This window comes from Euprymna scolopes, chromosome 16 (genome assembly GCF_053919585.1).
Source record: "Euprymna scolopes isolate OS-2025 chromosome 16, ASM5391958v1, whole genome shotgun sequence".
Classification (NCBI taxonomy): domain Eukaryota; kingdom Metazoa; phylum Mollusca; class Cephalopoda; order Sepiida; family Sepiolidae; genus Euprymna; species Euprymna scolopes.
The window spans coordinates 20,553,968-20,565,600 of record NC_136497.1 but is presented as its reverse complement, the minus strand read 5'-3'; the positions used below and the strand labels follow the sequence as shown (position 1 = coordinate 20,565,600).

The window sequence follows — 11,633 nt, the reverse complement described above, 5'->3', positions numbered from 1 at the left end:
CACTTTGGTGTAGGGGGCTACTATCAGGGGAAACAACTACTGGGGTACTATGTAGGGATTTGGGCAGCAAGGTGTCGGTTCACGTTACACTTGAACTTCTGCACGTCAGTACTGTTGGGGAAGCAGGGACCTGGAATGGAATTCCAGAGTCTTGCGGTTCTGGGGAAGAAACTATTGGAGTAAAAAGATCTTTTACATCTAGGGATCTCTACAGTGTGGGGGTGGGATCTAGTAGCCTGTCGGGTTTGTCGAGGGTGCTCGCGTCGTGGGGGCACAAGTGATTGCAGTTCGTCAGAGCATTCACCACTAAAATACTTGTAGAAAAGGCAGAGGGATGCAACAGTTCGTCGATGGGACAGAGGCTGAAGCTTAGATGCCAGTTCAGGGCCTATCAGGTTTGCGACTCTCTTTTGAACCTTGTCAAGGAGCGAGAGACTAGTAGCAGATGCACCAGCCCAGACGTGGCAGCAATACTCCATACATGGGCGAATGGTGGCCTTATAGAGGTACATGATACTTTCGGGTGTTAGTAGTTGTCTAGCACGGTAGAGAGAGCCTACCTTTCTTGCAGCGGCCCTGGCAATGCCTTCAATGTAATTGTTCCAACTCATGTTTCCTGTGAACGTTAGGCCAAGGAGTTTGAAAGATGGACTCTCAGATAAAGAGTCGTTGGCCATTGCTATGGGTGGTAGAGAGGGTTTCTTGTAATTATTGAATGAAACTAGTTTAGTCTTGGCAGCATTGAACGCGACCAACCACTTTTGTCCCCATTCCACTACAGATTGGAGGTCTTCCTCTAGTGTTTCTGCCATTTCTTTAGAAATGTGTTCATTCGTCTTCCTGTCGTGTCTGCCATAGAGTGTAGTGTCATCAGCATATATACCCATCTCAGAGGCAATGTTGTCGGGGAGGTCATTTATGAATATCAGGAACAATAGAGGTCCAAGGATAGAACCCTGGGGCACTCCCGCATTTATATCATATTGTTTAGATGTGCGACCGTCGAGGACTACCTGGATTTTTCTCTTATCTAAGAAGGATTTAATTATGTTAAGTATTCTACCAGTGATACCGTATGATCTGATTTTACTGAGGAGACCCTCATGCCATACCCTGTCAAAAGCCTTAGATATATCTAGAGCTACCGCTCTGCCTTCCCCCGCTTTGTCCAGTGAATGGTATATACGTTCAGAGATCACAGTGAGGATGTCTGCTGTGGAACGGGCTTGTCTAAATCCATATTGTTTGTCAGTCAGTAGTTTAGCATCTGTAAGATGATGGACTAGAGCATGGTTAATTATGGTCTCAAATATTTTTGGCAAAAAGTGGGAGGAGGCTAATGGGGCGATAATTTGATGGGTCTGTCCTTTCGCCAGAATTCTTGAATACTGGTACAACAGAAGCAGTTTTCCAACAGCCCGGAAAGCAAGCTTCATTAAGACATTTGTTGTAGAGTTTGGAGAGAACTGGAGCTACTTCGGCTGAGCACTTTTTTAATAGCACAGCTGGGATAAGATCGGGTCCACATGCTTTTGAGGTGTCAAGGTTTTTTATGATAGCATGCACCTGAGCAGGGGTGGTTTTCAGATCGTCTAGTGTGGCGTCTGTCCGCATAGGAAAGTCAGGTAGGGGGTGGTTGGAAGGGTCCAGTGTGGAGTTTGAGGATAACCGACTGGCAAGCATGTTAGCCTTGTCGGTTGCTGAGGAGACAACCTCGTGATTGTTGGTTAGTGGGGGAATTGTTGATTGCCCATTATTTACTACACTGTTGTAGATTTTCCAGAAGTCTCGAGTTCCTAGTTTTTGTGCTTCGATGCGCTTTTTAGTGGTTTCTGTAAATTCTCTCTTAGCTGTCGCTATTTCTTTCTTAACGTTACTTCTAGCTTCTATATACTTCAGTCTGTTTGAATTGGACTTATGTCGGTTAAACCTACGGTATGCATGCTGCTTTTGAGTAATGGCAGTTGCACAAGTCGACGTAAACCATTGGGGAGAGTGGGGCTTACTATAAAATTTCCGCATGGGAACATGCGCTTCGATTGCAGTTTTGAACCAGTCAGTGGTCTCGTTTGCTTTTTGGGTGTTCCATTCGGAAGAAGATACTTTAATTTCTGGTGCCTATTGACAGAAAAGAGGGAGACAATGAATAATGTATGTGACCTGTCGGGTGCCAAACAGACAAGAGTACTATTCATCATTGTTAAAGACTGTCTGTTATTGTCCCGTTCGATATTGTCGTGAATATATGAAAACACCCACATACACGCAGAAAGACTATTAAATATACATGTGACAGATTGACACGTACACACACCCTATAACGTTAACCACTAGACGATACATGAGCATCGATTACAGAAAGACATATACCTTATATACATTACAAAATATATTCAAGATATAGTTTTATTTTTTTATTCCCGTGGTATAAGTAAGAGTAAAGCTGAATGCTTCGGTTTCTGTTGTGGTTATAATATATTTTATAAGTTGGCATGGTCTAGGCAACAAATTTGATTCTGTTTACGATATGTGCATCATAATCTTAACTTCAACTGTATTTTGTGTAATTGTGTTATTTGTAAGTTGTTGCCATCTCTGTTCTGCATATGCTTTGTGTATGTTGCGACATCCATATTTTGTAGCGTAACATCAAAACTTGGGACAGAACAGAGTCCATAGTTAGCGCCAACCAGCACTGTCACGTCCGATCGAATTTCTGTGTTTCTGACGCGTGGAGTCGCTAGCATTCTATTGTTTTTTTTTTTAATTAGCTAATCACTTCTTATCAAGGCCGAAAACCACTCGTAGCCCCAAGCTAGTAAGATGGAATTATTAATTGAAAAACGAAGAATCTTCGGACAAAATTGAAAATGATTAATAGAAATTTGACTGAAACGGTTTATGACATGAATCTGTTGATATCGGATATAAAGACAACCATGCTGTAATTTGCAGAGAAGCAGTCCTTTCGCAATGTGTTTTATAGATTGGAAGTTCTTGAACAGAAATTTTGCTTGTGGAAATTTCGCCTGACGCTAGACACGTAGATGAAGAAAAATATTTGTAAAAAGATTTAAGGTAATCCATAAAACTGCAGTAAACTGTTGTGAAATTTATTTGCATTATCGCAAAGGGCATTTACATTATGCTTGGTAAAGGTGGTTGGTTTATTTTTAAGTTCTGCAAGCCAAGATTGAAAAGAAATTTAGCGCCTTTTTTGCCATTTGTATACAAACATTGTTTTTGCTTTCACCATCACATTTTATCCAACTTCTTTTCCAACGTATCGATTGCAAATATTTCTTAATTGGTTTCATTTTCATCATTATTTTCTCGCGAAGATATCTTTATTTGCATATTTTACCAGCATACACTCCCGCGTTGCCAGTGATCGAATGAGAATCCCGAACCACGTACTATTATTTTTTTATTTTTGTAATTTCTATAATTTTCAATGTTCATATCAAAACTAAAGCAAAGTAAAACGTTGTTTTTACTATTTGCGGACATCCAGCGCGAACGAAGACCTCACGATATAATTATAAAAGAAACCACATTCAAAATTGATATCCCCATTTGCTTCCTTGCACACGAAAAAGTTATATTAGATCTTAGTATAGAGCTTTTTCTATCGTATCAAAGAGACAGAGCCACCACAAATATAAAAATGTTCATACTACACATACACAGACATATAGTTATCTACAGAACGTTGTTCCGCTGTATCAAGACTCATCAATGGGGCTAACCATGACGAGATTGGGATTCAACACTGAACCACTGGTAAAGAAGTCAACTCTCTTACTCCTAAACTATTTTGAACACAACAAATACTTAAAATAATACACGATTTACTTTATTTTTGTTAGTGTAGTCTGATCATTTCTTAGTAGATCTTTTCTGAAACGTGATATATTTTATGTGAATAAAATCATCATCATCATCATCATCATCATCATCATCATCATCATCATCATCACAAACATATGGAAGCTTCCTTCAGTCTTGACAGACTATAGATACACATTGTAATGGTTCCTGCGCGTGGATTTTTTTCCTAGCAAGAGTTGCGCAATCTGTAACCACACCTCTCCTGAGTCAGCATTATTAAATACCAGTGGCAAGTAAAGGTTCAGAACGACTAGAAATAATGCTGAGATAAGCGGAGAGCACATACAGCGCCTAGAATCCCCGTATAGTCACCCATCTAGTACTAGCCAGTCTCAACGTTACTTAACTTCAGTGAACTGACGAGAACCGGTGTATCAACATGATTATGCCGCACACAGACGTATATTTATACACACACGGTACAGCGAAAGAGAGAAAGCGAGGAAGAGAGAAAGAGAGAAAGAGGAAGAGAGAGAGAGTGAAAAAAAAAAGAATGTGCTGGTGATAGGTTAGTGGGTGTTGGTAAAGCAAAAATTACCCGCAGTGTAATACGCAAAAAATCAAAACAAAATTTTCGTGGGAAATTTAATTAAGCTGACATCAAGCTAATAACAGATGTCAAACACATGAAACAAGTAAACATGTTTTTATCTGTAAATATTTTTGACACAACATTTTAGCAGACGATTTTTGAATTTGCAACGGATTTATTTAAATTGGGGTTTTTAAAATTCAATTTGATTAAATTTAGGACCTGAAATCATTAGAAATTTCTTTTTTTGTAAAAATCGGAGGAAAAAAAAAAACAGATGAAAAACCAACAAAAACAAAACAAAAGTAAAACAAAACAGACAAAAAACAAAAACAAAACAAAAAACAAAAAAAAACAAACAAAAAAAAACGACCCATACCCTATGCATGAGCGAATGGTGCCTTTATAGAGGTACTAAATACTAACAGGTTTGAGAAATTTCTAGCCTGGTAGAGGAAGCCTGCCTCCATTGAAGCAGATTTTACAGAATGTTAACTTTAACACTATCCCAACCTTATCTCAACCTACAATACACTTATACAATTGCATATTGATGATAGTCTCCTTCTGTCTCGATAAAATGTGTCTGAGTTGCAAGGAGTTTATTAAGCAACTGTTGCGCAATCTCTTACTGCAAATCTCCCAATTCGGTATGACTTCAGCTTAGTGGCAACAAACATTAGAAGAAATGCTAGATTAAGTGCGGGAGGACAGATGTTGCTTCGGAGTTTTCCTTCTTCTGAACTAGTTGCTTTGCTAAGAATTGGCAGACCAGTCTACCCTATTATTTTACTACTAGTTAAAAAGGTGGGAGAGATAAATTCATACCTTTCTCAAGAGTATTCGAGGAAATTATTTTATTCTCGCTCCATCATCCAAACTTACGGCATCCACGATTTTCAAACTGTCACCCATTTAAGTACTGGCTCAACGTTGCTCAACATTTAAGCCAGGCTCAACGTTGCTTAACTTAGGCGATTAGACGAAAACCGATGTTTTAGCTTATTTAATTTTATATTTTATATTCTACGTCGATATTACCGTTGCCATTTCTAATGAATCAGATGATTATTGTTGGCATTCGTTTCCCCGATATCTTTCCAGTTAGAAATCTTTCTATTAAGACATCGGGTACTAATGAAAGGAACCAAATGAAGTTTGGCAACATCTCTAAATGAAATCGTTTCTGTGGAACCAACCGAATTTGAACTTAGCATACCCTGGTAGTCAGTTCGTGTCGTTAATCACTTAGCCATTGTCACCAAACCTGCCACCGCTAGTTTAGTATTATTAGACTGGGTCGATGTATAGGAGAGATGAAGTCACATTACAGACTGTTATGATCATCCATAATTTTAAAAGTTTGTTTTTTGTAAATGAATGATTGCATGGATTGTTGTAAGACGGGGCTAGTGTTTAGGAGAGGTGGATAACAATTTTAGATAATTTGGATGATCCGCCATTTTAGAAGTGATGTTCATGCCAATCACACAGCTATTATTAGACTAAAGCTGAGTTAATCAACGCTTGTTTCTCTAAGGTCTTTTTCATATGTATTTTTTAATGCAAAATGCATGTTAATATGTTCTTTACTTTTTTGATATTGAGTCATGTTTGAAAAACAAGTTTCGATTGTTCTAATCAGATGTAATTTGCAATTAACTCACCAAGTTACAAATCTTTTACTACGTTTCTGTCTGTATGTTATTTTATCTTCTCTTGTTCACTCTATTATTCTCGTTCCCGTCCCTCCTCCTCTCCATGCCTAATAACAATCAAAAGTAATAACACTAATTATAAAGCCCAAGATTCGAATAGTTCATTATAGACATAAAAGAAATAACACAAGTAGTGATATTTCTCAACGTATAGCGAGCGTAAGAGAGAGAGAGAGAGAGAGAGAGAGAGAGAGAGAGAGAGAGAGAGAGAGAGAGACCACTTTTCGCTTTTGTATTAAAAGAAAAAATAAAACTAGCTCTACAAACTCACTTCCCCCCCCCCGATTCAAACAATCAAACACGAGCTTAACGGGTGACTTAACGGTCACTTTTAAAAAGTTTTATTAAGATCATCAATTAAAAAAGCAGCTTATTCCTAAATGTACAGTATTACTATTTTCAGGAGTTGAAAACAAAGTAGTAAAATAAAAGCGAGAAACTCAGATTCGTTTATTGCGAGTCGAACGTGGTTTTGTTGGAATAAATAGAAAATCATTCAAATTCTCTAAACGCAATGGGTATTGAAAATGCCCAACATGTTTTTACGCTATTCGCACGTTTGCGATTTATGAATGAAAAATCGTAGTAACTTTATCAACCAGTCGAATACCAAACCTATCACACGCACGTTTTTGTTTAGAATGAACTACATGCACACATTCCTTACACATTTTTACAATTACAAGATTTCCTCATTTAATCTGAACACCAGCCTCATTTGATAATGCTAAATCAGCAGTGACAATAGGAGTATAGTATTCTTCATCTATAGAATATAATCTTCCCCTTCTAACTACACACATATATTGAGTTAGTTAGGAACTTATTTGTACTTTTTACCGTAATTGCAATCATAATCACCATTAAGAAAATGGAGGTAATGCCTGGAGGGTATACATCCTTGGATTGAGTCAGATCATAGGTCACCCCGACAAAAGACGGCTTTAAGGATTGTCAGTTGGGCAGGGGTTACGGTCAGGGTTAGGATGGATTGAGAAACTAGTCGTGTTCAATCAGTTTATAAAAAGACATGAAAACATTGCTTTAACATTTTTAAGCAATCATTCCTAGTTTTATAGAGTTCATTTATAAGAAATTAATGAACAAACGTAATAATTACATTGAACTTTTCTAGTTAAAAATAATACAATTTTCGTACACCACGCACCACCAAAAACAACAACAACAATAACGACGAAAGCAAGTCAAAACTGAAAGTAAGCTGACAATGTCGGATAGATACAGCTCATATATCTATATATCAATAAAAGTGAGAATGTGCGTGTGTGCGACGACACTTCTCAACCTATATACTCAAGGAATTTTTATCAACAGACTTGAAATTTGATATATAGGGTATTCAGATATGTGAAAAATATTTTAATCAGTTTTCATCCGGAGAAAAAGGTTGCTAAGGGATAAAATTGAAAAATTGGTACGTGGGCGTCATTGGATTTTTATTTGTTTCTCAAATATTTCATGAATGCGCATGCGTGAATCGTTCACATGACAAATTACTTATGCTAAGAATAAGTAGGTTTGAAAACACTTTTTAAAGATCGTGTTAAGCTGGTCTAATGATTATTGTATTTGACTCACTGTCGTTAGGTTTTGGTTTCGATCTCAGCTCGAGTATTTTTTTTTTTTTACTTACAAGAAGTGAACTGTTTAGAATAAAAACATAATACTCGCATGCACATGTCTTATGAATTAAAATATAATATTTATGCGTATTTTCCGACCGGGAAACGCCGGGCAACACCGGGCGGCCTGCTAGTAAAGTTATATAGCAAATTGGAACCCAATTCATAAATACTAAATAAATACTATATGTAAATGTTTATAAATTTCTTTTAATCGGAAAGTAACTTACTTAGTCAATACCTAATTCCAAAGAAATGAACAAAAGAGTGCTGTGATCAGGAATTGAACTCGCATCTTTTGAATTTCTTGCTACGCCTAGAGTAACGATTGACTTTTCATGTTTTAAATGCTCTTTACTGTTGTAAGCGGCACACGTAAGTGTAAAAGGTTGGTTGGTTGGTTTTGTTTTACGGCATATCAACCCTTTTCAGGTTATTTAATGCCGAATACATAGATTGAAGAACACATTTTTTAATAGAATATATTTGTTGTTTTTAAGTCTGTTTCTATTTAACCCATAGCTGGGACCCTAACAGGTACTACTACTCCGGGTCAGAGTGGACCTGGGAGCAATGCCAATTAAAGGGTATCTTCACACTCCCCAAAGCCCGCAAGCTGGGGCCTCACCACTGGATATAGTTTAAGGTCATATCAAGTGTAAAAGGAATCACGTGAAAAATAATTTTGATATGATTTTAAAGTTATACTCAAGTTTTACAGTACCTTTTGTTTCGTAAATTGCCAAATGAGAAGTACAGAATAATTCTAAAATGCTCCCCCCTTTCCATGTTAAGAATAGGTTTCTAAATACTATAACATTAATGTTTCAGCACGGCCCGTATTTTGTATATGTAACTAATTTTGATATTCAGTATATTTTTTTTAATAAAGTACAAAAAAAAAAAAAATAAAAATAAATAAGTGACATAAAAAAATAAGACTTACCAAAACCATGTTGGAGAGTCGATTGATATGGTGGCGGATTCTGGCTGCGTAACCATGGGCAACCAGCAGAAGAATGCACAAGAGGCTGCGTTCGATGGCGCGAAGAAACATTTTTGACGGGCACGGAAATAGTTCGCAATAAATTAGACTATGGAGAATATCGAAGTAGAATCTATGGTAAAAAAAGAATCTGAAGTTTTCAGGTAAAGATACAAGGATGTTTTTCGGGAATCTTCAAGATATAAAAAAATGAAAATGCTGTAAAAATGTAGCAACTTGTAGCAGCGATGTAAGAATTTGTCTGAGACGTTACTGTGATAAAAATCGTTTGATTCGATGTGAACAGAATTTCGTATTCGGTTGTAATCTGAGAGACAACCTGTACTTGTTCGGAGATATCGACGATATGTGCTGAGCCAGGCTCCAAGCGAACCGTTTTTAAATACTTTTCTTATTTGGTGTAAGCGGGTTAGGGTTAGGGTTAGCGTATAGGGATGTTTACGAGAAAAACCTACAGACATATTTACAAATTTTGCATTCTTATATTTACTTTCTTTACTATTTTATTGCCGCCCCCCCCCCAAAAAAAAAACTAAAACAAAACAAAAAAACGCAAAAACATTTTTTGTGAATGAGGATACCGTAATTGTAAATGTTGGCGCGGGCGGATGAATGTGGTTGGTTATTTTGTAGTCTCCTTCAACGATGACTCCACCTACAAAAATACCGATTACGGCCGAGGGCGTGATCATAACAAGCGGACTGGAAGGGGGTGGGGGAGCGAAGAAAAAGCTAACATTCAAATGTGGGACTCAAATCACTCCATGCCCCCATCCCTGCCCGCGAACACTGTGAAAACAAGCAAACGCATACTGCAGCGGTGAGAAAATGAAAAAAAAAAAAAAATGTACAGAAAAGAAAGAAAAAAAAAAAAAGAGAGGCGAGTCCATTAACTTTTTGACATGACAACTTTTTTCTTTCAGATAGAGAAGCATTTCCCATCGTTGCATCATGGCGTCTATGGAGGGTGGGGGGGCAGTGTTTTCTAATTTTTCACAAAAGAGGCCATTGCGTACACCGTCTGCGCAAATGTCGGAATCCATCTGGAATCGTGAGCCTGTTTCCCTATAGAATGCAGTATGGTCGTCTTTAAGTTACTAAACAAACACTTGTTGAGCCACCTACTTGAATAATCAATTTCTCTGTTATTAGTGGGTATTCGTTTATCATTTGTTCCAATTTACTTATCTCCCCACAAGGGCAAAATTGGACACAAAGTTTATGTGGAGAAAATCTAGCTTCTCCAAAAAAGGGGCGCTCAAGATGGGAACAAAAATAAATATTACCTCAGCCTAGAAGGATTTCTTCTTCATTGACTGAGAGCAAAATAAGTGTAGCATTAGAACAGATACTACACGTTGTTTCTAGTCAAAATACCAAACGAGGATCTGATCATGGCAATCAGTCTGACATAAACTGGGTCATTTCAATGAGCTTTTAACTGTCGGACTGTGACATTGTTTTAGTTAGTCCTAGATGTACGCAGTCCTGGACATGACCTTAAACTATATCCGATGGTGAGGCCTAGCTTGCGAACTTGGGGAGTGTTTTGACATCGTCCGAAATACCTCCGCTCGATTTGTTTACACAAAGAGCGTCGCTTATATGCTAATGGTAATTCGTGTATCACTTCTCAATATGCTCAACTCAAGGTGAGAACTCAGATCAGTTTGCTTTCTTGGGCATTTAAACGGTCCATCTGGTTTGTGACTTCTGGTTTCAAAAACTCGTCTGCTTAAGTTCGATATTAAAAGCAACTGCTGCTATTCAAGGCATACACAAGGCCAACAAGATTTTTTTTGTTTTAACTTACTTTAACGTGTTTTCCTTACAAATAAATGTAATTTAACCCCGTCGAGTTAAAAAAATGATTTAAATATAAATATACAATATATAACTATAATCATATTTATAACCATATTTACTGTTTTTAGTAGCGCTTCTGTGGATTCTGACGATTTTTTTCAGGCCTGTTTTTTTCGAGGAGAAAAGGAGGCAGAAACTTGGTTTTAGTAGTGCATTTAATAGGGCCTACTGAATTTTGATTAGTGCTTGCAGTAGTACTTTGTAGGCTTTCTGAGTTTTAGTTTTTTTTAACTCATCACTTAAAAAAATAATAAAAAACAAAAGACAATATAATCTCAAAATCGCTTTTTATTTTGAACATTTTTCATTCTACTCTTTAAGGGCGAACGGGTAGACTAGTATATATATATATATGTATATATATATATATATATATATATATATATATATATATATATGTATAATGTTTACGAAATATTCAAACTGTGTCACAATGATTATACTCTGAACACGTGTTACATGGTTTTCAAATGTAGGATTAACAAAGTACTAGTATAGATCCTTCTTGGCACCATTCTGGTAACCTACCGTTTTTTTATTTTATGAAAATCGCTTTATACACGGTATGAAGTCGCTTGATGTAATGAACTAAAAATATTACTTTAAGATAAAAACAGCTAAAAAAAAAAAGTGTGAGATGGATAGATTTAAACCCAGAAAACAGAAATTCTTCCGCCATTGTCAGGAACATTGCTCATGGAATGTGAGGACTAAGGTACAAACACTAAGGAAGCGAGAGTTAGGAGATTCTCGAAAGTAAACCCAAGATCCACTTTCTAATCTCTCATGTGTCGGAGTGAGGTATAGTTATGTTGAGTCTGCCGATGAATGCTGACGGGTTTATTCTCAGCTATTTTTATATACATGTTTCTCTTTGAGGGGAGCTAGTTTTCTTCACCTTTCGGATTTTCACCACATAAACAAGTAATTCGTAAGTAGGTTGATTGCAAATAGTAAGTAGGCCATGTGACACAAAA

General features: G+C 37.0%; 1 protein-coding gene across 1 annotated transcript in view; it reads right to left on the bottom strand.

The window, feature by feature from the left end:
* LOC145296248 (U-scoloptoxin(11)-Sa2a-like) overlaps positions 1-9,145 on the bottom strand; it is a 26,094-nt gene extending 16,949 nt beyond the window's left edge. Inside the window, exon 1 of the mRNA XM_080142460.1 lies at positions 8,731-9,145. Coding sequence (XP_079998586.1) covers positions 8,731-8,841 — 111 coding nt within the window. The 5' untranslated portion in view covers positions 8,842-9,145. The remainder of the gene's footprint in view (positions 1-8,730) is intronic.
* Positions 9,146-11,633: the final 2,488 nt, after the last annotated feature.